We start from the raw sequence: 27,045 nt of genomic DNA on the forward strand, positions 1-27,045 counted from the left end.
AATAAGCTGGTTTAGAGAAGCAGAAAAGAATTTGATGATATTCAATATATTAAAAAGCAGAATTCCAAACATACAAACTTTCAGAAAAAGGCTAGATGAATCTGATTTTCCAGATGAGCAGAAGGAAAAGCAAAATCATGAATGGGAATGATGAAATGAAAAAAAAGATGAGTGAAAGGGTGAAAGTTTTTGGAAAAGAAAGAAGTCTGAGCTATGTAAATATAATCCTTAGAGGTCAGACCAAAAGTAGAAGAGTATGGCAACCCTTAAATAACTAGTTTACAATTAAACATAAAAAAATTTTATTTAATAATCGCTCCTAACTCAAAATGATGTATTTTTCAGTATGAGACTGCCATACCTTCAAACACCAAGGGGTTGTGATAAGTCAAAAATTTTAAATGGAAAGGATAAGGCTGTGATACAACATTTTAAAGGTGTTGAAAAATAAATATTTTTGGAAAAAGACTTCAGGCTTCAACTACTCTTAACTAAAATGGCCACCATTAATTTTTTTTACTTTTAAAAGTGATCTAAACTACTTTTTAAACAAATATTCAACAAAGTAACATTACAAAAATAAAATTTACCTGCTACCTTCAATGCTTTATTTTGAGCTAGCAGTTATTTTGTTTAAAGTGGCTGGATGGTCTGAGAAGAAAAATCCCCAAGTCTTATATGATTCAATGTCATTATATATAGGTGCTACCAGAAAGTTCGGGGAATTTGAATTTCGCACGCGAACCATTGCTGGTACGACCTGCTGCCGTTAGATGTGTCTAACAGTACTCTTTATGAATCAGTGTTCCAACAGCTGTGACGGTGAGAGGCTGCATTGTTGACTTTTGTGCGGTTGTGTAACGTTGTGTTTTACTGCTTCGGTGAAGTTCTAAATGGCAGATTTTAAAGAGCAAAGAACCTGCATCAAATTTTGCATCATGCTTAAAAAAACCGGTGCAGAAACCCATCGCATGCTTGTGGAAGCATTTGGTGACAATGCTATGAGTAAAAGTAAAACTTTTTTGTGGTACAAACGATTCAAAGATGGACGAACGACAGACGATGACGATCTTCAGGAAGACCATCAACAAGCGCAACACCAGAAAACATAGCGAAAGTGCGAGAGGCTATTGTTGCAGATCGTAGACAAACAATCCATGATGTTTGTGCAATCGTACAAATGTCATATGGGTCCGTGCAACGCATCTTGTCGGACAATTTGAACATGAGACGCATTGCTGCAAAATTCATACCGAGACTGTTAAACAGCGACCAGAAACAAAAACACATGGCTCTCTGTAGTGAATTGAAAAATTCAGCAAGAGATGACCCTAACTTCATCTCCAACATCCTAATCGGTGAGACATGGGTGTATGGGTATGACCCTGAAACTAAGCACTAGTCGTCGCAGTGGAAGTCGCCAAGTTCACCACGGCCAAAAAAATCACGCCAAGTTCGCAGCAACGAAACGTCCATGTTTTTTTCGACATCAAAGGCATTATCCATAAGGAATTTGTTCCTCTTGGTCAAATGTCAATGGGATGTTCTATTGTGAAGTTTTGAAGTGGTTACGTGCATTAGGCGCAAACGTTCAGATCTGTGGGGTAACAACAGCTGGATTCTGTACCATGACAACGCGCCCGCGCACACATCACTAGCCGTTTGTAATTTCTTGGCTTTTAAAAAGATGGTAGTGATTTCTCACCCACACTATTCGCCTGGCCTTGCCCCGTGCGACTTTTTTCTCTTTCCGAAAATAAAATTTCAATTGAAAGACCGTCGTTTTAACACAATTGAGAAGATTAAGGAAGAAACGCAGAACATGCTTCGAACACTTACACCTGCAGACTTCCACGGTTGCATGGAATCATGGGAAAAACACTGGGATCACTGTATCAATGCCCAAGGGGATTACTTTGAAGGAGACAGTGGAAATTATAAGTTATGGTAAGCTATTTTTTTTTTTTTGTAAAATTCCCCAAACTTTTGGGTAGCACCTTGTACATTATTTATTGTGGTAAAATTTTTATTTTTTTTCAAACACTTTTAATAATGTTTCATTGGGATTTGTTATTTTGAATTGTACATCTTGGACAATTGAGATACTGATGGGTACTATACAATAATAAACTTTTTCTTTCTTTAAATAAATAAAACTTAAAAAATGAAAAGTACTAACTTAGCAAATCAAAACTTATTAAGCAATATTTTCTGAACCTTCACTGAAATAAGACTAAAAAAAAAAAAAATGAGAAATTTCAATTTGAGCAAATAAAACTTTATAATAAATGTTGCCGTTACTACAAAAGTAAATTCAGTTGAAAATGAATGGAAAATTTTAAAAAAGGGAACAAGTATGGCGATAGCAGAGAAAATGTATGAAGACTGAAGAAATGTAATGAACAGTTGATAAAGGTCATGGATAACAAAAGATTATTATTAGGAATTAATGAGGACATAAAAAGTTTAAAAATGTAAAAAATTATGAAAGCAGGAAACTGCTCTTCAAAAAATAAAATAAATAGAACTAAAAAAAAAAATCTGAGGAAAACCGATTGAAAAAGAGATAGATGTAATGAAATAAAGGTTACTGAAAACTTTTCAAATAACCTTACGTCTTACTTAAGATATAGCTTGTATAAAAATAAAAGAAAATATTGGGTAATGAAGCTGCAATGTAAATTAATCTGGATCTGGTCAGAAAACCATTGTTATTGAGAGAAATAAAAATTACGAAGCAGCATTAATAAAAAAGGAACACAGTTTACATAAAAAAAAAATAATTACACAAGGTTTTGAAGAAGGAAAATGATATTGAACTCTATTTTGAGGTGAAAGTTTGATAGAGCTCTAAAGGCAGAACAAAAATAAGACAGTAGCGATAGATAATGAACAACATTATCAAGATCTTAAGGTCCCCTGCACAATATCCATTTCCATTCTCTTCTATTTCCACCTAAATATTTGAGTTTCTATTACCTCTCTGACTGCAATCTGATACCTATCAGATTGTCCATAATATTTCTTTACTGGCCTTTATTTACTGTACCTTCTACCAAACCTTCTACAACTGTTTTAAACAACCTTTCTTTCATTTCATGTCTCTGCCGATCAGCTTTCCTGTTCACATGCAAACTGCCTATTTAATTTTCCCCAATTTCCAACATGGTGACATTTTAAAAGTCTTTGACCTTTCTTTTTCCCTTTTACATCAGAACAAACATAACAGTCCACCAGACACTTTTTTCAAATCCAACTCCATGCTATTATACAATAACTGTTTCTTTTTAAATGGAAATATACAATCAGTATTATTGTCTGCTTTAAGAGAAACATAACTGAATAGGTGGTAAACATTAGTACATATATTTTGAAAGAGTAGAGAAGCACCCACAGGTTTTAAAAAAAGTCTAACAATTAGGACACAAAAGAAAACAAAAGCTTCATGCAAGAACTACCACAATATAAGTCTAATATCTGTTTGAAAATCAATCAAACACCTCATATGTTTGAAAAATTTAGGAGCATAATTTACAAAAGCCCACTACTGGTTAACTCATCGCAAATCAGTTGTGTATCAGCTGATCAGTAGTGTATCAGCTGATTTTCAAATTTGAAGATTTTGAGGTTCAAATCTTGATAAACATTAGTTGCTTTTATATGGATTTGAATACTAGACAGTAGATGCTGGTGTTCTTTGGTGGTTGAGATTCAATTAACCATATGTCTCAGGAATGGTCAGCCTGAGTCTGTATAAGACTACAGTTCATTTATATGTCATCTCATTGGGTGTAGGGAGTTGGGGTTGCTTACTGTTTACCTGTTCCAAAAGATTGTAACGTGCACATTCGGAAAATAAATAAAATAGTTTATAAATGAATGCGATGAGTAATGGAAGGTGTAAAGGATGATGACTGGTTTTGCTTCAAAAAGGGAAAGTATCTAAGAATTTCAGAATGACTACTTTCATTTCAATTTAATAACAATCATTTAATTTTAGGTGCTCACATAAAGTTACTTGTACAGCATTTCTAGATCTGGAAAAGGCAACTGGTAATGTAGAAACAGAACAAAAGTTTAAAATTTTATGGAAGATTGGGTTGAAATATAAGAAGACTTATGCAAAAATGCACAAGTCTTCCTCATCAGAAAATGAAATGCTGGAAATTTGGTAACGATCTTCCAAACATCTGTTCACCAAAGGACCTGAGTCAATAATAAAAAAAAAGCAATCTTTCACATTTTGAAGAACACAGCTAAGAAAATGCTCAAAATTATCATTCGTGGTCAAAGGTGACCCAAATCTGACATTTGAAATTTGTGTGTAGTACCAGACAAAATGTGCACAGCATGTGCAGTTGAATAAATTCAAATTCATATCTTCACCAAAGGCTATTCAATTGTGAAAATTTAGACCAATCGTCTACATTATCAACAACAGTTAGTTAGTTAGTAGTGATTATCAGTCTAAACTCTTAAACTAGAAAAAACTTTAAACTTCTTTTCTTTAACTTGGATTATTCTCATAAAAATTTAAAAACAGATTTTAAGCAATTAACCAGATACATTTTTAATAATTTTCAAAACAGCATATTTTTTAAGCATCTTTATCAACATAAAAAAAAATATAACAACAAACTAAAAAGATTATATAGCCTGACTGTCCCTTCTCACAACTATTTACAGAATCGAAGAAATGTTACAAATACTCTTAACAAAATTAAGTGAATCTTTTGCAAAGTATAATCATTTGCTACCACCAATAAATGCTAACAGCATGTCATGAAACTATATTGAATAATTAATTTTGGTGATTTAAGGGAACTGCTTTAGTTAATTTGGCTAAATCCACTGGTATTTAGTCTCATTTTTGTAAAATAAGATAACTTTTTAACTTCAAAAAAAAAATTACTCCTTGTGACATTACAAGCATTGTAGCTGAAATGAGATACAGTCAATCACCTTATCAAGGACCCTAATTTTAATATGGACCAAATGCAAAGCAAGATATCCTCACAGAAATAAAAGTAATTAAATAATCTGATATGATGACAAATTTAATTTATCTAACGATGAAAATCATAATCTACCTTCATTATAAATGCAATTTTATCTGATCCCTATTACCATTTGTCACAGGAAAAATGTTCTACACACATTTTTTGTTTGGTTCAGATTACATCAGTTAATTAGAAATAATATCAATACGATCAAAACATTTTACTTACTGATAATTTTACAACAGGTAAAGCCTTTTTCTTGATGGAGTAATTTTTTACATCAACATCTGACAAGAGAAGAAGTGTTGTCAGTACCTGTTTTTGAATATTCACATCCTGTGACTCTGACAAAATTTTTAGCAACCTTGAGAAACACTTTTCAAAACAATCTGATAACCATTTACGATATTTATATTCCTCACCATCTAAAAAAATTATAATAATAAACAAAAATTATTTTTACACTTCTTAAATTTTTACTAACTACCCAAAAAACTGCAAATGACAATGGAATTAGCAATGGTTCCATACATATGATTTTAACAGATGATTTGAGTACAAAGAGTAGTTTCAAAATTTGTTACCAAACCAGTTTGAACAAAAAGAGATTTGTTTTGATGTTGTACGGTTGAAGCTGGAGTGAATCAACAGTGATCCTAACATTATTAAGAAGATGATAACTGTTGATGAATCACAGCAGAAGTTATCATCATTCTTGAGGTTGAAGAAAACAAGATAAGTCAACAGCAAAGTGAAAGTGATCCTGACTTTTTTTTTGACTACTGTACAACTGACGGCATGAATTTGTACCAAAAAGTCAAACTATCTTCTTGAAGACAATGCAAGAGGCTACTCGTCTAGGATGAAAGGGAATGGATCCTCATGGCAATACACAGCCAAAATCAGTGTTGGATATGGCTGCCGAGGACTTCCTCAAGGGAACCAGGGTGGTTCAGCAGTTGGGGTGGAAAGAAGCCTCAAAGAGCCGCTAGGGTCTTAGGGTATAAGACCTTCCCTAATATCTGGAGGGTTTTGGTGGCCGGTGGTCGGCTATTCCTTGGGTGGACCTCTTGCAGGGTCGTCGATCACACAGAAGTATCCCGGTGCTTCAAATGTCAAGACTTTGGTCACACCTCTCTCTGCTGTAGAGCACAGTCGAAGATGAGTGGTCATTACACCCTTGCTGGGCACGGGGCGGGGTTAACTGCCCTAATAATATCGCGCATGCAAAGTGCGCTCCTTGTGCCTTGGTGAACGGCTTTGATGCTGGACACCAGGTCGGGGGCAAACAATGCAGGTCGCACGACATAGCCCGGGCAAAGATCGTTCATAATACGGCGTATGACGACGCCTGAATTCGGGGAAACTTTTGAGGACAGTCATCACCATATAACGCTTGCGCCTGGAGCAGTTAAACCCTCATCGTTCCCGGGCGGCCACCAATGAAGCCATGAGGATTCTTGAGGAGTACGACTTCAAGATCCTCTAGGTCCAGGAGCCGTACACGGTCGGGGATAGGGTGTTCGGCTTTCATGGAATTGATGTTATTCATTCTCGTGGGAACGGCCGCTATCTGCGATCTTAATCGGTTCGGTCTCGTTGCGTGTGTTCTGGATGCCTCAGTTTTCTAATGAGCAATCCACCGTCATGCAAGTCACGAGGAGTACGCTAGATGTTGTACTGGTATCGGGATACTTCCAGCTTGAATGGAGTATCGATGGCTTGTTGGCGAAGTTGGGGCAGATTCTGGACGGTCTCCCGGCAATCAGAGTCCTGGTTGTTGTGGACGCTAACGTCAAGTCTTCCGCCTGGGGTTCACCAGTCACTAACTCAAGAGGAGCTGGTCTCGCACAGTTCGTTGAAGCCAGGAACCTCTACTTGCTTAAAGAGGGATAACAACCGCCGACTTCCTCTTTCGAAATGGGGAAACGTTGACGTCACCTTGATGACGGGCGATTTGCTTAGCTGTACAAGCAGTTGGCCTGTGGCCCGAGGCCAGTGTGAGCGATCATAGGCTTATAACCTGAGATTGCGTACGGAGGCAGTCTCAGAACTCCAGATCCGGGTCACTAAAACCTGAGGAACCTGGATCGGGACAGGCTGCGGCGCGAGTGCGCGGCTGCCTTACAGGGGTTGGAATGACGCATGGAGCACAATGAGAAGATGGAAGGCTGCACAATTCGGCCGGGCCATCAAGACTGGTTGCGATAGGGTCCTACGGCGGCCACGGCCAATGGATGAACCCTTGAGTAGTGGCCAGTCCGCTGATCAGAGAGCGCTTGGAACGGTCATGACCTCCTCTTTCGGGAGGCCGTCTGTTGTGATCGTAGGTGGCGGAACGGGAAAAGGTGGTGATCCTCTAGCCTGAGTGAGCTGCGCGTAAGGATGAGACCTGCGCGTAAAAGATAACAACGTCGCCCCTAACCGGGAATATCGATGATGACGTGCGCGCTGCCAGCCTGCGTGTCTACCGGCGGATCTCTAGTGAATACGTTCATGCCATTAAGGAAGCCCAACTCAAGTTTTAGCAAGACTCCATGCGCGAGTTGCAGTGCAACATCTGCTGGCTCGCGAAGTCATATTACCGGCCAAGGCCATTGCACGTGCTGTCCAGTGTTCGGTGCGGGTTTGGTGGTCGGGACCACATGTTAACATCTGTGGCGACTTACCAGGCGTTCCTGGATACTCTGTTCCCAGATGCTCCGTAGAGTGAAGCAGAAGTCGGCGTCAGAGCGGCTGAGAAACCAATCCCTGGTGTGCTGTGGATCCCGAGGATATAGACCGAGTGGTTTCTCGAATGGCACTGAGAAAGGCACCGGGTACTGACCAACTTGACCCGGATATCTTCTATCATCTGCTGCCTGTCATAAGGGAGCCGCTTGGCTGGCTGTTCTCGGGGTGCCATAGGTGGGGTTGCTTTCCGACTTGTTGGAAGGAAGCTTTGGTGACGGTGCTCTTAAAACCAGTAAAGGATCCGAGTGAGGTCGACAGTTATCAACCCATCAGCCTCTTACCGGTTATCGGTAAGTTGCTAGAGAGGCTGGTTGAGGAACGACTCTGGAAATCTATATGAACTGTCTTCTAAATCGAGGCCAATATGGCTCCATGAAAGGGGTTGGCACCGAGGATTGCATCTTAAATGCTCTTACCAAGGTGGAAAGCGCCGACGGTAAATAAGTTTTGGCAATTTTTATGGACACAGAGGCAACATTTCCTTCCTTATATTGGAGTTCTGTTCTCTATGACTTGGAACGCCTCAATGTTCCTGTAGCCCTCCAGGTCATAGCGCGTGACTATTTGTCTAACCGCACGGCTCTGTTTACAGATGCACACCTGGTTGTGGAAAGGTCCGTCACCATGGGAAGCCCGCAGGGTTCCGTTCTCGGTCCCCTGCTATGGAACCTGATATTTGACGGATTTCTGGGACTGACATTTCCAGAAGGGGTCACGGCCCAGGCTTTCACTGATGACTGTCTCCTGTTAGTTCATGGTAATTCACGACCACAGCTAGAAGACAAGGCGCAGGGGCTTTGTCGACCGTGGAGGGTTGGATGGACATGCAAAATTTATAGATTTTTGTGTCCAAGATGAAGTTTATACTTTCCAAGACAATTTATCATACAGTCGTAACACCCACATTAATTATAAAAGCTGTGTGATCAGCTAAGCTAAAGGTCATAAGTACCTAGGTGTTTTGTTTTATGAAAATTTGCTGTTTAGCAACCACATTAGGCAAATAGCGGCAGACACTGTCTCTGTAATACAAAAAACTTAGGATTGTTCAGAAGGATTACGGGCTGTCATTTGTACATGACAGACTGTACAGACTTTGTACAGACAGATGTTTAAATTAGAACATATGAGTTCTAATTTAAAGAGTGACCAGCACAGAGCCATAATAGTATGCACTGGTGTTTTTAAAACAACCTCCTACGAAGCTACCACTGCATTGGGAAAGGCTCTCTCAATCCATTTAGTGGTGAAAGTTCGGACGGCCATGTGGAAGTTGCAAAGGGGCAGGGAGGCCGAGGTATTTGGGATGAGGTTTCGAGCCAGGCCTGTATCGGAGCGGAACGGTAATCACAATGCACCAGTTCTAAATTTCGTTCAGTTGTCCATCTCCCGTCTGCGGAGGAGGCTTTACATCCTCGCGATGAATGCATGCAGCAAGAATTGCACACCACGACTAAGGGAAGGTCCTTGTATAGATTTATACAGGAGTTTGGGATGCGGTAGCCTCTCCTTCGTTTTTAAGATCAACGGGTGCCTAGGTGCTCTCCAAACACGCGAACTTGAACCAATATTTGTTTCAGTTCCGCCTGGCATCTGATGAGCAGTGCATCTGCAGGGAGGTCCAGTCAAATGAACACCTGATTTTTGACAGTCCTGCTCTTGGAGGGGCCAGAGACCGGGCCACCCGGGAACTTAGAAGTCTAGGGGAAAATTCACCACTCATAAGCAGCAAGTCAATGTGGTATGAGCCGCATTTTCGGATGGTGTGGGTGTTCTTTGATTGCGTTGCTTTGTTCAACCGGCACTCACCTATTCATCACGTGTAATCCAAGATATCTTAATCGAGCGTGGAATTCTTGAGGTTCACAAGGCTTCTTACTACCTAACCTAAAGATGCCACAGAAAATAATCTGATTTAACAGTCAGGATGGCATATTATGACAACACTGCTGGAATGGAATCATTGATAACTTGTATGTGTAGATTCATATGAGTTCTACTTCAAAGGTAATTAGGATCAGAAGCCACTAGGTAAGCTGTTATTTTTACAGCCAGCAGTCAGATACTTTTCAATGGACCTCTTACAGAAGTTAATAAACTGAGATTTTTCAAATTGATTTGTAACATTATAATGAATAACGCTTTAAAATTTAAAACAATCTGGTTACGGTTTATGCAAGTTATAATTAGTCTAGGTTAGGCCTTTGGAATCAAAACTTTAAAAACAGGTTTTTTTTTTACATTTACCTAAAAATAAAACTTCTGAAATAATAGTATCAGACAGGTGCTTGTTTTTAAAAAGACTTTAACAAAAAAATAAAATGCTAACACTTCTTGATTAAAACCATTAACCAATTTACTTAACTAAAAATTTAATGAACAGAAAAAGTGCAAAAACTTGGTGACATTTACACACATCTCAATTATCTCTGTCAACAAAATGTTTTTTTTTAATTTTGAAAAACCTAGCATAATTCACAACCGCATTTAAATGTAATACAACTATAAACAATTTAATGGTTTTAAGCCTTTATGTTGGGACACAGCTGCCCTTTACAATTGCAGCAACGGAGTGATACTTTTCTAGTATAATCCTTTTAGTCGTTAAAAAAAATACAAAAACAGTAAAACATACAGAAATTAGTAACAGGGTTGAATAAAAACAATGAAATGTGTGTGAAAATAAGAATTAAATGTAGAAGTCAATGTTCTCTGCATGAGTTAAACACTAATAAAAAGTAGGCATTTGATATATTTACAATAACTGAAAATGATATTGTATAGTTTAACGATTAATAGATAAATTACAATAGTGTTACCTTCTTCTAATCCTTCCAAACAGAGCTGATTGTTCTTGTCTAGTTCCTGAAATAACATTTGAATAGCCAAAAGGTGTGAAATTTCAACATCTGCCACAACCTAAAAAAATTCACAAATCAACCACATAATTAAGTAAACCTTAAATCCAATAACAACAAACTAATTATACAAATCAAGCTAATTATATCTGTCTAATTAATATACATTCTCAACTAAAACCAAAAGATCACAAAACTTTTAAACATAAAACCCAGACTACTCATCGTTACCTTTTCGTTTGAAGACCTTGTAGAACTCAACGAAACAAATATTTAAAAATGGATGTAACAACACTCACAGACACTAAAAAAAATATATAAATAAAAAAAACCGTTATCACATTAATGTAACAAAAGATTCAGAGTAACTAATTCAAAAATTTAAAAACTCTGGTTATAATGTTGCCTTCAGAGCAATAAAAAAATAAAAATAAATCATCATGTTAGAACACAATCGCTTAACAAAAATAATGTCTCGAGAATATATAAAAAGGAATGTTCTAACCGGCTACAATATTCTACGTCAGTCAAACAGAATGCAGTTCAGATATAATGAACACTTTAAAATCCTCAGTAATAAGATAAATCAGCATGTTCTGTCACAGATATAAATCACAAATCTACTAACGATAGATAACGGTTTTTATAATTTACACATGTATAAAACAAAATCTGAATAGGTCCCTTCCAAAACAAAAAACTACTAAAAAAATAATAGCAAAATATTATTTGTCATTGAAGATAGATGCAAGAGTGACTGAAAACACTGACACAAGTTTTTAATGTTATATTTAATTTGGTTTATCATTTTAAAAACTAACGGTTTAAGTAATTTTCACGGAAGAAAACATGGAATAAATTATAATGAAATATAACTGGATAAAAGGCCCAAAAAAGTAATTTGGATAATAAATAATAAAAAAACTATTATACATAATAATGGTCACACAAAAACCACACTTACTACATTTTAACAACAATAAACCAGAACTTAAAATGATTCGCCAACAAGAATTAATTTTATCAACTCGTAGGTGACAGTGCTCAAAAGCAAATAAACTGCATTTTTTTAATGACAATAAAGTTCATAAAAAAAAAATACAGGTTAATATATACCGTTCAATAATATTAGAGATAAGATAAAATAAAATATAATATTATAATTTATAATAAGATATAATATAATAAAGATTGGAATTGGTACGATATAATACAGGATTATGAGTGTTACAGACAAATAATAGCATTAGGGATATGTTGAAAAATTATATTAGCAGCATCGACCGAAAAGTTTATGCAATGTCACTTTAACTACCGCATCAATCCCTGTACTGGCGTTGCTGAGGTTTTCTTTCTTTGTTAATTAATTTTCTGTTCAAGACAAAACACAGTGTGTTTTGTGGCATGTCGACCTGAAGTAAATAACTTTTTTTTAACGTGAATTTCAAGACATATGAAAAGAAGCATGATTGAACGTACATGTTGAACCATAACCAACAGTCCACGGTTCGAAACCTAGCCGATCGACATTTTTTTTCACTTCAAATATTATTCACATTTATTTAATTCTACCAGTAACTAGGACGTCACAAACAACAGCTGTTCAACAGTGCTACCAACCTTTGAAATATTATTTTAATAATTTATATTTAATACAAAATATATAACCAGGTTGGCAACACTGATGGGCTACAGGTGCCTCTGACATCACAGTCCAAGATGGCCACCACCGCCATCTTGATTTCGTGACGTCACAACATGGCCGACCGCCGCCATCTTGGATTTGTCGCCCGTACCCTTATTTCCATACTATTAGTGTGTAAACGAAGAAATTGACGAAGCAATTTTACACATAAAAAGGATGAAAATTAAATAATAGGTGGATGCAAGCACTGGAAAAGGCAAGGAAGGAAATATTGTGGGTGAATACAGCCTGGGCAAAAGGAATGAAAGAGGGGACCAGACTTATTGAGTTTTGCACAAAGTATAATTTAGTAATTGTCAACACCCAGTTTAAAAATCATAATAGAAGAATATACACATGGAAAAAGGGCCTGGTGATACTGCAAGGTCAGGTAGATTATATCATGGTTAAGCAAAGAATTAGAAATCAACTAATCGACTGCAAAGCTCACCCTGGAACAGACATTGATAGCGACCATAATTTAGTGATAATGAAATGTAGATTGGGGTTTAAAAACCTAAAGAAAAGGTGTCAGATGAATCGGTGGAATTTAGAGAAACTTGGAAATGAGGAGGTAAAGAAGATTTTGGAGGAGGACATCGCAAGAGGTCTGAGTAAAAAAGATAAGGTAGAAAATATAGACGAAGAATGGGAGAATGTTAAAAAAGAAATTTATAATATGAAAGGAAAGATCAATAGGTGGGTAGAATATACTGAAGAGTTATACAGAGAAAATGAATTAGAAAGTGTTATAGAGGAAGAAGAGAAAGTCGAGAAGAACAAAAGGGGAGAAACAATACTGAGATCTGAATTTAAAGAGCATTAAAAGACTTGAATGGCAGAAAGGCTTCTGGAATAGATGGAATACCTGCAGAATTACTGCACAGTGCAGGTGAAGAAGCAATATAGATAGATTATACAAACTGGTGTGTAATATTTATGAAAAAGGGAATGATTCAAAAAGAGTGTTATAGTCATGATATCACGATACCAAAGAAAGCAGGAGCAGATAAATGTGAAGAATACAAAACAATTAGCTTAACTAATCATGCATCAAAAATCTGAACTAGAATTCTGTACAGAAGTATTGAAAGGAGAGTGGAAGAAGTGTTAGGAGAAGACCAATTTGGATTTCGGAAAAGTATAGGGGCAAAGGAAGCAATTTTAGTGCTCAGATTAATAATAGAAGGAAGATTAAAGAAAAACAAGCCAACATACTCGGTATTTATAGACCTAGAAAAGGCATTCAATAACATAAACTGGAATAAAATTTTCAGCATTTAAAAAAAATTAGGGTTCAAGTAATTGCACCCTACTCTTCAAGTACAGAGACAGAAGAACAATTGCTAACATTTAAAAGAACCAAACAGCAACAGTAATAATTGAAGTACATAAGAAAGAAACTGTAGTAATAAAAAAGGAAGTCCAACAAGGATGTTCCCTATCCCTGTTACTTTTTAATCTTTACATAAAACTAGCAGTTAATGATGTTAAAGAACAATTTAGATCCAGAGTAACAGTACAATGCGAAAAGATAGCTATGATTTGTTGATGATATAGTAACTGTAGCTGAGAGTAAAAAAGATTTAGAAGAAACAATAAACGGCATGGATGAAGTCCTATGAAGAACTACCGCATGAAAATAATCAAAAACAAAACAAAAGTAGTGAAATGGAGTAGAAATAATATAGATGAACCACTGAATATAAAAGTAGGAAGAGAAAAGATTAGAGGTAAAAGAATTTTGTTATTTGGGAAGTAGAATTACTAAAGATGGACGAAGCTGGAGCAATATAAAATGCCCATCAGCACAGATGAAACGAACCTTCATTCAAAAATATAATTTGTTTACATCAAAAATTAATTTAAACATCAGGAAAAGATTTTTGAAAGTATATATTTAGAGCATAGCTTCTATATGAAAGTGAAACTTGGACGATCACAGTACCTGAGAAGAAAAGATTAGAAGCTTTCAAAATGTGGTGCTATAGGAGAATATTAAAAATCAGATGGGTGGATAAAGTGACATATGAACAAGTGTTGTGGCAAATTGATGAAGAAAGAGGCATTTGGAAAAATATAGATAAAAGAAGAGACTTATAGGCCACATATTAAGGCATGCTGGAATAGTCGCTTTAATATTGGAGGGACAGGAAGAAGGAAAAAAATTATGCAGGCAAGCAACATTTGGAATATGAAAAACAAATTATTAGGGATGTAGGATGTAGGGGGTTTACCAAAATGAAACAGCTGACACTAGAAAGGGAATCTTTGAGAGCTGCATCAAACCAGTCAAATGACTGAAGACAAAAAAAATAATAAAAAGAACTGAAATCTGGCTATCTTACAAAACGAATTTTATAATATTATGAATAGCATGATTATAAATATCATTGAATGGCCATTAGTGCACTGATGGTGTAGCAAAAGAGACTTGGCTCCTTTCAGCAACTGCATCGCTTCGAATGATCTTGTCTGTTTTCTAAAAAGGATGGTACATAATGAGTGGCAAAATGTATGGAATGTTAATATTAATAATAAACTTCATTCAATCAAGAACAGTATCACTGTGGAGCTCCACATGCAAAAATAATCATCAAGAGGAGGTTATCATCTGCTGTTTGCAAATAGGGCACACTAGGCTCACTCAGTTTACAGTTTCTTAGGGCCTTCCATTTATACTCAAGTATTCGAATTACTGTAGTGTGTTCAACTATTCATACCATTTGTTGTAAAACAGTTGGTAATTTTATTAATTTGTCACATATACTATATCTTTATTTATTACAAGAAATATATTGTGTCTGGTGACGATAATGTGGAAGCATTTTTTACCCTGAAAAACCCAAAAAAAAGTAAGCCTTAATAAAGATCCATCACTCATTGAACCCCTGAGTTAAATTCCAAAAATAATCATTCATAAGTTCTACGTGAAAGGTTACACTTGTATAAGAAATAGGTATATAAAATTGAAGTACAAGAAGTAAAACCATCTGATACAGAAAAACATTTCTAGGTAGCTGAATTATGAATTATTAAAAACATATCATTTTTAAATAAAGTAATTTTTACAGATGAAGCTACTTTTCATCAAAATAGGTGTGTTAAGCACAATTCATGGATATGAGGATCTGAAAACTACAAGAACGGGTGGGAACGCAATGCGCCTATTGTTTTGTATGGTATGAAAAATTGCATAATTGGGGCTCTTTTCTATCCTGAAAAGAGAATTAATGGAAATGTTTATCTTGATACGTTAAGTGACTACTAATATCTTCAACTGGATGAACTTGAATATATACATCAAATTTATTTCCAGTACGATGGTGCACCCAATTTAATGCATTCGTTGGACAGGCTTTGAATAACAAATTTGCATGTAGATAAATAGGCCAAGAAAGCCCTATACTTGTCTGGGTCTTTTTTCTTGTAGAGATTCATTAAAAACATTATGTATTAGCAAAAATTATGTGATCTGAATCACTACAATTAAATGTTATATCTTGTACAGGCAGAAACTGAAAAATCAATTGGATATTTGCAAAGTGAAAAAGGGCAAATATATAATGAAATTTACTCAATATATAACAAAACTATTTGATGAAAAATTAGGCAAATAAAACAATATAACAATTAGTACTTTTTTTAATTTAATTCATGTCTTAAACTTCACCATTCTTTTATGATGACTATTAATTTCTAACTGTTAATTTTCAGCTATGTAAAAAGTAACTAATTTATACAAAAAAGTAAACTTAATTTTTTAAAAATCCAGTTTTGAAGCAGAGGCAAATGATCACAATAGATTTTGTTTTTGCACTATTTTGTAGTTGCAGAAAATTATAACAAAACAAGAATCAAATCAAATTTTTCTTCAAATCCAGCTTTATATGTATGAAGAGATAGAAGAAAAAGATCTTTTGGGCCCACGTGAGGCTCAGCAACGACATTTTTTTCGCTAGAGTTAAGATTTCTTGCAGGCCAGTCTGCTTGAATATAATATGATTTCCTATCCCTACTGTCACACGAACATATAAAAAGCTGCAACATTTAGTGTATCCCAGTTGCATTCCTAAGAGTACAGGGATTACTTTTAGATCACCACAGATTTTTCAATTGTGTTCAGCATATTTAATGTCAGACTAGGAGGATTGTGATGTTTGTATAAGTCTCCTTCATGTGAAGTGCATGGCCAACAAGAATAGAAGGAAGATGATTGTGAAGTAATACAGCTTTCAAACTAAACTTGAAGGAGTCTATGAATAGCCTCCAATCAGTTGGATTATGATTCAAATTCAAACATTTCATGTAGTTATTAATGATACAGCAAACAAAAAGATTGTTTTTCTTCTCAAAAAAAGAAAGCAGATCCCTATGATGATGTCTGAACTGTGAGACCCTGACATCACATTGGAGAAGATTCCAATGCTGTGAGATCAGTCAATTCCGCTTGACTCAATCTGAGTGGTTTATCATCTTTTTCATAACACTCAGTCATAGGATGTGGATGGCTTGTTGAGTTCTTCTTCTTCAATGCTGTATTCACTTTCTACTTCAAGCTCATAATTTTGGAAAGGAGTAGGAACCGGTAAACTATCTAAATGTGGAATAGGTCGAATAGCAGATTGAAGATTAGGGTATTGAATTGTTCCTCTTTTCTTTATTGACAATCCTGCCTTTATAAGTGAAGTCAAACAGAAATAGTAGTTATCTATATGATTTGTAGGCTCCCGCCAAACCATAGGCACAGCAAAAGTCATAGATCATTTTTTTATTTTTCAGCCATTCTCTAGTATATCTGAACAATAGTTACAACATAAATGTGGAGCCCATGACTTATTCTGCTCCCCTACCTTCATGCTAAAATAATGCTGGTAGGCAGTCTTCACAAGAGGCGTCAGATTGCGTTTCTGTGACGAAAATGTTATTTCACCACAAATGTAACTAAAATTATTCACTCATTTACACATTTTCATGTCATTTTGATTTATCAAATTTTTCACTTCAAAAGCACTTGAAAACCAGAAATTTTGCACTAATTACCACACAGACAATATGAAACTCACAGTCACCACAACAGTAATAATGTTTACAGCCTACAAATAGCTGGAGAATGTTGAGTTTTGTCATTTAACAAGTGTGACAACTCCCAAAAACAAAATTACCCCCAAACTCAAAATGTAATTGGGTAAAAACTGACATATCATTGTATTTCCAGAGCAAGAACTAATCGGTCATTTTTATGGTGATTTTTAATTCAGGAGCTGGAAATACACAAGAATACGCTACTTTTGAGCTTGAAACATTTTCATTATTGAGCAGTGAATCAGAGGGCCACTGAGATTTTTATGTATTGCTCTAACTACAAAAAGAAAAACATGAAAATAAAACTAAGGTACAAAATTAGTGAAGATAAAGACGATAAGTCAAGAGGCAAGACGTGGAGAGTGGAGATATAATATATAAGCAATAGATGTAACATATCACCTTTTAGTATCATATATTTTAAGAGATCTTCTATAATTGGAAGATTGCTTAAAACTGCTTTATAAAAAATACATGTCCAATTTTTACAATGATATTGTACAAACATCTTGAAAGAATACTGATAAGAATATGACTTGCACACGAAAACAAAATCTTTAAAAGTAATGAAACAAAGATTTTTACAAACTAATTTCAATAAAAACACTGTGCAACAGAAAAATAACTGCTCAAACTATGAAAATGAAGAATATTAGAAAAATAATTACCATGACCAACAGTTAAACTTTTCTCTTTTGGTTTTCTATTTTTTTTTTTTTTTTTTATTTGCTTTATTACCTTGCTAAAATGTAATTTAATAGGCATTTAAACAACAGAACTGGATTTTGTGAAAATAAAAATTAATAGAAGCTAAATTTCTGATTCCTACAATAATAAACTAACCAAAATACAAAAATTGACTTTTTTTCTCTAACCCTTCAAACAGGGCCTAATGAAATAAATGTAAAAAAAAAACTTTAAAACAGGACTGCATACTGTACAGAGCACAGACCATCAGACATGGCTATTTATTTAACTTCAAAATCCATACACCATTTCTTCATAAGTTACCATGTGCAATGACTTCAAACATTTTACTTAAATTCACTCTAAGCATTACATGAAGAATAAACAAGTATGAAATTACATATACATGTTATTCAAAAGTATTTCTTTCCTGTTTAGCCTGCGGGAATCACCGCCGGGTATTACTTCAGTGGATGAATGACGATGATAAGTGTGAGTGTAAATGAAGTGTAGTCTTGTACAGTCTCAGGTCAATCATGTCGACACCGATATCCACGATCTACTATTCGAATCCGTATAAAAAAAGTAACTACCTTTACTAGGATTTGAACGTTGAAAAATATTAAATTATTCACGTATTCAAAAATATTAAATTAAATTTTATGGTTAATGCTCAGTAAAATACACATACCTCCAAAAGTGCCAGAATTTCAATTATGACATTACTGTTTTTCCTGCTTGATAAGAACACTTTACATTTTTTAAGTGCAGGATTATTAAAATCATGTTCAATCATTCTAGAAATAAAATAAATTATCACCTGTTAAAACAGTAATAAAACGTTTAAATGTATACTACCGAATATAACCTAGATGTTTACTTTATACACAGTGTTTTATTTACACACATTAGTAACACCACATTGTTCCATATACTATCGTCAGAGCTTAATTCGTGATAGTTATTTATCGATTATACCTGCATCGATAGATCTCGTTCGTTCCTTTCGAACAAGATTATATACAAAGCGTCTTAAATTGGGCATTAAGAAGAATAGTTAAATAATTCCCCTAAATCAAGCGCTTTAGTTGGATCGGAACGCCGTTCCAAAAAGTATATGTGTAAGATATTCTGCAATTTAGTATCAAATTGGTTTCGAATCGAAACATAGCTGCAAAGCGGTTAACAATTATGATGAGAACTCAATAGAAAACTTTTTTTGTCTTCAGTTATTTGACTGGTTTGATGCAGATCTCCAAGATTCACTATCTAGTGCCAGTCGCTTCATTCCGGGATACCTTTACATTCTACATCCCTAACAATTTGTTTTACATATTCCAAATATTGCCTGCCTTTCTTTTCTTTCTTCTTTATTTCTTTTTCCTGTTTAGCCTCCGGTAACTACCGTTTAGATAATACTTCAGAGGATGATATGTATGAGTGTGAATGAAGTGTAGTCTTGTACATTCTCAGTTCAACCATACCTGAGATGTGTGGTTAATTGAAACCCAACCACCAAAGAACACCGGTATCCACGATCTAGTATTCAAGTCCGTGTAAAAATAGCTGGCTTTACTAGGACTTGAACGCTGGAACTCTCGATTTCCAAATCAGCTGATTTGGGAAGACGCGTTCACCACTAGACCAACCCGGTGGGTTAAATGTTGCCTGCTTGCACAATTTTTCCCATACACATGTCCCTCCAATAACAAAGCGACTATTCCAGGATGCCCTTAATATATGGCCTATAAGTCTGTCTCTTCTTTTAATTATATTTTTCCAAATGCTTCTTCTCTCTTCATCAATTTGCCGCAACACCTCTTCATTTGTCACTTAATCCACCCATCTGATCGTTAACATTCCCCTATAGCAGCGCAATCCAACCCGGGGCCCGCGGGCTCCAGGCGCGCTTCGTTTTGCCTTTTGGCGCCCGCGCCCTTTTGCCGATTTTTAATACAAATTCACATTTCAAAATAACATTATAATTTACATCTTAAAAACGATATAAAAAATACATTTTAGTAGTTATATTTTCCAGTAGTTCTACAGAAGTAATTCTACCGCCCTTTGTAATACGTGTTCATTTCCTTGTCATTGTTGTTGACAAATTTATTTCCTTTGTAATGGTATTTTATTTGTAATGTTATAAAGTAGGTATAATACTCTCCTAGCAGGGGTCTAGCTCGACAGAACGAAATACCTAATTGTCACTCATTTGGTGGTCTGCTCTCCACTCAAGCTACTAGGATTCTTTGTATTAAATTCGAAACTGACATTTTTTTCTATTCTTTGTTAAAACTGAGTTCCTTTCGTTATTTGTATATCCTAACATCAATTTTAATAAATTTTAATCTGATCTTCCTAAAATAGAAATAGATGTTTCTAGTGGGAGAGAATTTTTTAATTAATTTGCATGTGGGTGTAGCCAATGAATTTTTTGTTATTTAAAAAAAAAACCTGTGAGCTTCTACCTTTCATCATAATTAAGTCTTCAGCCAATGAGGAGATGAATTTGATACATTTAAACAATTACGACTCTGAGAACTAATTCTTGTATTTTAACTTCAGTATAACTTGGTAGTTGTGAAGTGAAGTAGGCCTACATTCTGGTGGTACAGTTTATTACATTGTCTTGTGTTGTGATATGTTATACATTCCACATGTTATCGGTGTTTTCAAATTGAAGTTCTTTTAACTATTAGATATTATTTAACATAATATCTAGTGTATTCTTAACATGGTTAAAAGGCAAAGAACTTAGAGCTTTAACAGTGAATGGGAGAACCAATATTGTTTTATTGAATATAGAGGAAAATCTGTGTGTTTATTGTCTAATGTTAGCATGTCTGTTTCTAAAAGAAGTAATGTAGTGCAAAATTTTTTGACTAATCACAAACAGTTTAATAACGAATTTCCTGTGAATTCTGAACTGACAAAACATAAAGTGAAAGATCTTAATCTAAATTACAGTCGCAACAATCCTTGTTTATGAAACCTGTTCAGCACACCAGTAACTTGACAGAAGCTTTTTACATAACCTGTTACGTACTAGCTAAACGGAAAAAACCATTTAGCGATGGGGAAGTAGTAAAAGAAGCAATGATCAGTGTTGCTAAATCTCTGCTTGAAGGTCACAAAGATAAATTGGCACTTACGTCTTCCTTTGAAGGCCTACAATTGTCTCATCAAACTGTAGCTAGGCGGGTTGAAAATATTTCTATTTATTTGGAACCTCGATTACATGAGGATCTGCAATTATGTGAATATTTTTCTCTCCAGTTTGATGAAAGTACTACTGACATGTCTGGTATTGTTGGGTTGTGTGTATTTATTAGAATGGTTTTCTATGATTTCACAGTAAAGGAAGAATTTTTCATACTGTTGCCACTTTATGGACAAACTAGGGGAGTAGACAGAGTAGACATATTTAATCCATATCTTAAACTTGTCAAAGATAGTAAATTTCCACTTTCAAAGCTTGTTGCTATAACAACAGATAGGGCACCTTCAATAACTGGTAAGAATAATGGATTTTTATCTCTGTGCTAAGGATGAATCATTTCCAAAATTTATTTCTTGTCATTGCATTATCTACCAGGAAGTTTTGTGCACAAAGGTTTTAAAGTTTGATCATGTCATGAAAGTTGTAACTGGTGAGGTGAACTGTATCAGACTGTCTTCTACACGTCATCGATAGTTTCAAAATATTCTGAATATAATAGATTCTCAGTATGGTAGTACAATTCTTCATGAAGATTTAAGGTGGCTTAGTAGGAGGTAAAACACTAGAACAATTCTGCTGTCTGCTAGATGAAAAAAGAGACTTTATGAAATCATCTCCTGGACCATATTATCACGAACTTCATGATGTATCATGACTACTAAATTTAGATTTAAATCTAATAGATATCACCTCCAAATTAAACTAGTTAAATCTTGAATTGCTAGGTAAATATTGTAACATTTTACATATGATACGTGTTATAAATGCGTTTGTAAAGAAAGTGAAGTTATGGATTAGAAGCAGCAGTAATGTGAAGACAGTTGAAATGAAACCAGGCACCTGTGCAACCTTTGTAATAATTCAGATGTACCTTTATTTGTAAAAAGGTTGGACAGCACTGCCCTGTGCTATCACATTTCAAAAGTTTCTAATCTTTTCTTCTCAGGTACTGTGATCGTCCAAGTTTCACTTCCATGTAACGCTAAGATCTAAACCTATACTTTCAAAAATATTTTCCTGAGATTTAAATTAATTTTTGATGTAAACAAATTATATTTTTGACTGAAAGTTCGTTTCGCCTGTGCTATTCGACATTTTATATTGCTTCAGCTTTGTCCATCTTTAGTAATTCTACATCCCAAATAACAAAATTCTTCTACCTCCATTATCTTTTTTCTTCCTATTTTTATATTCATTGGTCCATCTATATTATTTCTACTACATTTCATTACTTTCGTTTATTTTCATGCGATAGTTCTTGCATAGGACTTCCATGACGTTCATTGTCCCTTCTAAATTTTTTTTACTCTCAGCTAGAATTACTATGTCATCAGAAAATCGTATATCTTTATCTTTTCACCTTGTTCTGTTACTCCGGATCTTAATTGTTCTTACATCATTAACTGGTAGTTCTATGTAAAGATTAAAGAGTAACGGGAATAGGGTACATCCTTGTCAGACTCCCTTTCTTATTATGGCTTCTTTTTTATGTTCATCAGTTATTACTGTTGCTGTTTGGTTCCTGTAAATGTTAGCAATTTTTCTTCTACCTCTGTATTTGAACCCTATTTTTTTTTAATGCTTAACATTTTACTCCAATCTACGTTATTGAATGCCTTTTCTAGATCTATAAATGCCAAGTATGTTGGTTTGTTTTTCTTTAATCTTCCTTCTACTATTAATCTGAGCGCTAAATTGCTTCCCTTGTCCCTATACTTTTCCTGAAACCAAATTGGTCTTCTAACATTTCTTCCACTCCTTTCAATTCTTCTATACAGAATTCTATTTAAGATTTTTGATGCATGAGTAGCTAAGCTAATTGTTTTGTATTCTTCACATTCATCTGCTCTTGCTTTTTGGTATCATGACAATAATACTCTTTTTGAAGTCTGGTGGAACTTCCCCTTTTTTGTAAATATTACACACCAGTTTGTATAATGTATCTATCAAATAGCGAACTAAAGAACTCGTAATAGTCGCGTTTGTGGCAACGTATCGTCATCCTACCGTCTTCTCGATTGCACACTATGAATGAATGAACGTATATACTGCCTTCCCTTTGCATCAAAGGCTGTGTACTAAATAAATATTTTTCCTAACTAAATCACTGCCTAATTCTAATAAAAGATTATCTCTCACAGAGGTACAAAATTACATCTTATCAGAAAATACAATTTCTTTTTACATCTCATACAACTTCCTAAATGAGAGACAATCTTAATACAAAAAGGATTCTGCAACTTTTTAGGTAAGAAACTTTTTTCATGGATTTAAGATAACACAACTCACATATTAGTAAAATTACTGGTTAAATATTTAACATAATTTTACAAATGCATTATAATCACTTAATTTTGTTTGGTTGTTTCTTTATACATCTCAGAAACAATACAAAAACATTCTTTAAACTGCTTGTAGTTTTTCAGTGACGTACCATTTTGGATTGAAATTGTAAACTTGGCGAGTGCAGCATGAAAACTTCTTAGAGATTTGAATAAACTGTGAATATACTTTGAATGAATTTTAAATAAAATCCATAGTATATTTTCTGTGAAAATCAATTGAACCACCTGTTTCAGAGTTATAATGAAAGTAACAGGAAAAACACTCAGCTAACAGTGCAATCTGAATAAATTTCTTATATTCTTTGTTAGTAAAAGGGTTAGTAATGTTACTTTAATTGGTACTTACGTATTAGCTCATCGACTATACCCATAATGATCCCATAACTTTGAAGATACGTCAAAGTTACGGGATTATTAACATATTTTACTTATTAAAAATATAAGCGTTATTGTTTATAACTATAGATATAAATTAACCTAACTTAATCTACGCTCGCTAACATCGACTGTAACAATAATGTTTTGATTAATTACTGTGTTAATTAAATAAGGTTACCGAGAATAGGTTAAGTTTGGAAATATATTGATACAATAAACAAATATAGATGGTAATAAAAATGTTAATATAATGCTTATGTCAGGTGATATTAACAATAACCCAAAAGTTTACAGTTTATTGGTGTTCTAATACGTAACTTTCTCTTAATTTTACTTTCTTGCTTTACAACACTGTTACCAAATCAAATTTTGTTAAGGGTGCCTAAAGAAAGCCGATTGACAATATGTTTATAATGCAAGTAGATTTACCATTACAGCGATGCAACTGGAAATGAACCATATTTTTACTCATGCGTAGCTCAACATTGCTTCTGCTTTATTATGAAGTATATCAAAGTATACATTAGCCCTTAGCTCAGTGCTACCATGTATTCTTCATTTTGTATTTTATCTTCAGATGATAAAACAATGGGTTCTAAGAAATTTTTTTTTTAATGAAGTTTTTATTCTATGTAGAACATAACAATTACAATGTGTTCTATTATAGAATTATTGTAACCACATTCAAAAACATAAAGCCTATATCCTCATAAGTTATCTCCCTGCATCTGAATGCAGGAGCCTTGTGAATGTTTATCACCATTCTGCTCTATTTCAAACTAAACTTTTGAGTTCCTGTTAGCTCCTCCATTTCCTTTTAAATTGCCCATAATTTTTATTTTTTTTCTGGTCTTTCTTTTTATGCCCTATCTACAGTTTTAATCATTCTTTTCCTCTCATGTGTTCCATTCGGTTAAACTTTTATTCTTGGTAGATTAAGCTATTATTTATATCTTGATATTGATTAAGCTTTTATTCTTGTCGAGTCTCTTCATTACTTTTTCACTTTGCCTGTGCTTTTAAACATTTTGACCTGCTCCATGCCTGCATTTCAGGAATCCCCCTTTAGGCAAAAAATCATTTATTTTCTTAACATTTCATACACTGCAAATATAACCCTTCGCAAAACACTTTATCAAGTCTTAACTCCATCTTACCTCATAACAATTCTTTATTTCTATTTAATACTCTTCTTATTCAGTGCTCTTGTACTAAATTCCTAATGTGGATTCCTAAAGTATTGATTGTTTTGTGTTAAATCCTTTCTTGTTTTATGCAGTTGTTCATTAGCTTATTATCTCCTGTAGTCATTATATAATTATATTATACTGCTAGGATGCAGTATGCTGAACTTTGTATATAAAACTAGAATATGGAGAAAAAGCGACTTACAATATTTATTAAAATCTGATAGCAATGTAAAAGTAAAAGAAGAAGAAAGTGCAAGTTCTAATCCAGATAGATGAGAAAGAAGTATGTTTCAATCTACTGACAGATTACACCTTTAGGTATAAGTGAAATAGACCACCATATACAAACATAGACCGTTACATGAATCTTAATGTTTTGGATGTAATAAAAATTTAGTTAGTTTAAAAGATTAACATGGAACAGAAAGAAATGGAGAATGGGATTAAAGAGTCAAATATCTGCTGATGTAAAAGAAAAAACTGATCTTGTTTTTTTTTATTTAGCACTTCTTATTTTAACAATGTCGTCACTAAGTTATTCTATTATTTCTTCAGCAAAAAGAGGATAGTCATTAATGGCATCACTTCTTCCTTTTAACAAATCCTCATTCAACTATTTACCGATACTGTTATCCTCTTCAGATTCAATGGTGTTTTTCTCCAAAGCTCATCTAATAAATAAATCTTTTACTCTGATTGGTACATAATAATACATTATACAGATCACACTAGGAATTGGTAAATATGCTACTATATGGGTAAAAAACGAACTGCCCCAGCATTTCCATAAATGGATCAAGGGAAACCGTAGTAAAACTTTGATCAGAGCATCACCACAAAATTAATTATAAAATAAAAAGTAGATATGGTTGAAATCTATATTTATGTAAAATATAAACACATGGAATAATAATAAGGTAAATTCATGAAGATATTAAATATAAAAACATAACTACAAAAAAAACATAATTCAGAAGGCATGAAAGTTATTTGAGCATATATCTGAGTACAAGTACATATTGAACAGAGGTAAAAAAGTCAGAGCTTTTTACAGTTTTTTAATTAGTTAATATTACTTAAGAATTCATCAGTATAGTAGTATTGATTCTGTAAAAGAGTCTTTTAATTATATTTTAAATAAATCGATGGGAAGAGTTTTTAATTGATTCTATAGTTTATTAACAATGGCAACAAAAGCATAATAAGGCCCTTTCTCATAAGGCAAACTCCTGTGCTGAGTTTCATGAAAATAGTTTTGTTGACGGTTTGATAAAATTGGATATTATTATTTTTTACGAATAAGTGATTATTTTATTTAATTAAGATCATACAGTATTTCTGTAAATAAGTGATTTAAATGCAAAGGTAAGTCAAATTTTTTTATATATCTGTTATGATTCATACATTACCAAACCTGATCACCAGACAATGATCTATTTAGCCCATTTTTGTATCTTGAAAACACGTTCTGATTTCTTGAGGAAGCCTCAAGGAATGATATATTTTACACAAGTTATATGAATGGGTTATAAATATTTAATAATAATGGCAAGCTTAGCATTTTATTAAGGTGTTTCAAAACAAAACAGTACAGTTGATTTTATTACAAAAGAAATCAATTTGATCATCCCAAGAAAATTTATCATCTAATAAAACACCTAGCGATTTTGCTTTTCGGCCAACAGAAACACTGTATTGTTATCATTAATGGGAATTCTTTCCACAAGATTATCACTGTTTTGTCTATCAGAGAAGCAAGCACAATGAAAGTTTTATTCACATTTAAAGTTAAATAGTTATAAGGCATTCTGTGAATAATTTTTTAAACTGCTAACATGGAATTTTCATTTAAATAATCAATT

General features: G+C 34.1%; 2 protein-coding genes across 4 annotated transcripts in view; one reads left to right on the forward strand and one right to left on the reverse strand.

The window, feature by feature from the left end:
- LOC142327926 (nucleolar complex protein 4 homolog) overlaps positions 1-18,991 on the reverse strand; it is a 59,011-nt gene extending 40,020 nt beyond the window's left edge. The window contains exons 1-3 of one of the 3 annotated variants that reach the window (XM_075371303.1): positions 18,739-18,991; positions 10,553-10,652; positions 5,229-5,425 (exon numbers count right to left, since the gene is read on the reverse strand). In XM_075371303.1, the coding sequence (XP_075227418.1) occupies positions 5,229-5,425; positions 10,553-10,652; positions 18,739-18,843 (402 nt within the window). In that variant the 5' untranslated portion in view covers positions 18,844-18,991. The remainder of the gene's footprint in view (positions 1-5,228; positions 5,426-10,552; positions 10,653-18,738) is intronic. The other 2 variants (XM_075371302.1, XM_075371301.1) reach the window with 2 other exon arrangements.
- Positions 18,992-21,146: 2,155 nt separating this feature from the next.
- On the forward strand, positions 21,147-21,596 carry LOC142327864 (zinc finger BED domain-containing protein 5-like). The gene has a single exon (XM_075371219.1). The coding sequence runs from the start codon at positions 21,147-21,149 to the stop codon at positions 21,594-21,596; it is 450 nt and encodes a 149-aa protein (XP_075227334.1).
- Positions 21,597-27,045: the final 5,449 nt, after the last annotated feature.

The sequence above is a fragment of the Lycorma delicatula genome, chromosome 7 (genome assembly GCF_047948215.1).
Source record: "Lycorma delicatula isolate Av1 chromosome 7, ASM4794821v1, whole genome shotgun sequence".
Lineage (NCBI taxonomy): Eukaryota > Metazoa > Arthropoda > Insecta > Hemiptera > Fulgoridae > Lycorma > Lycorma delicatula.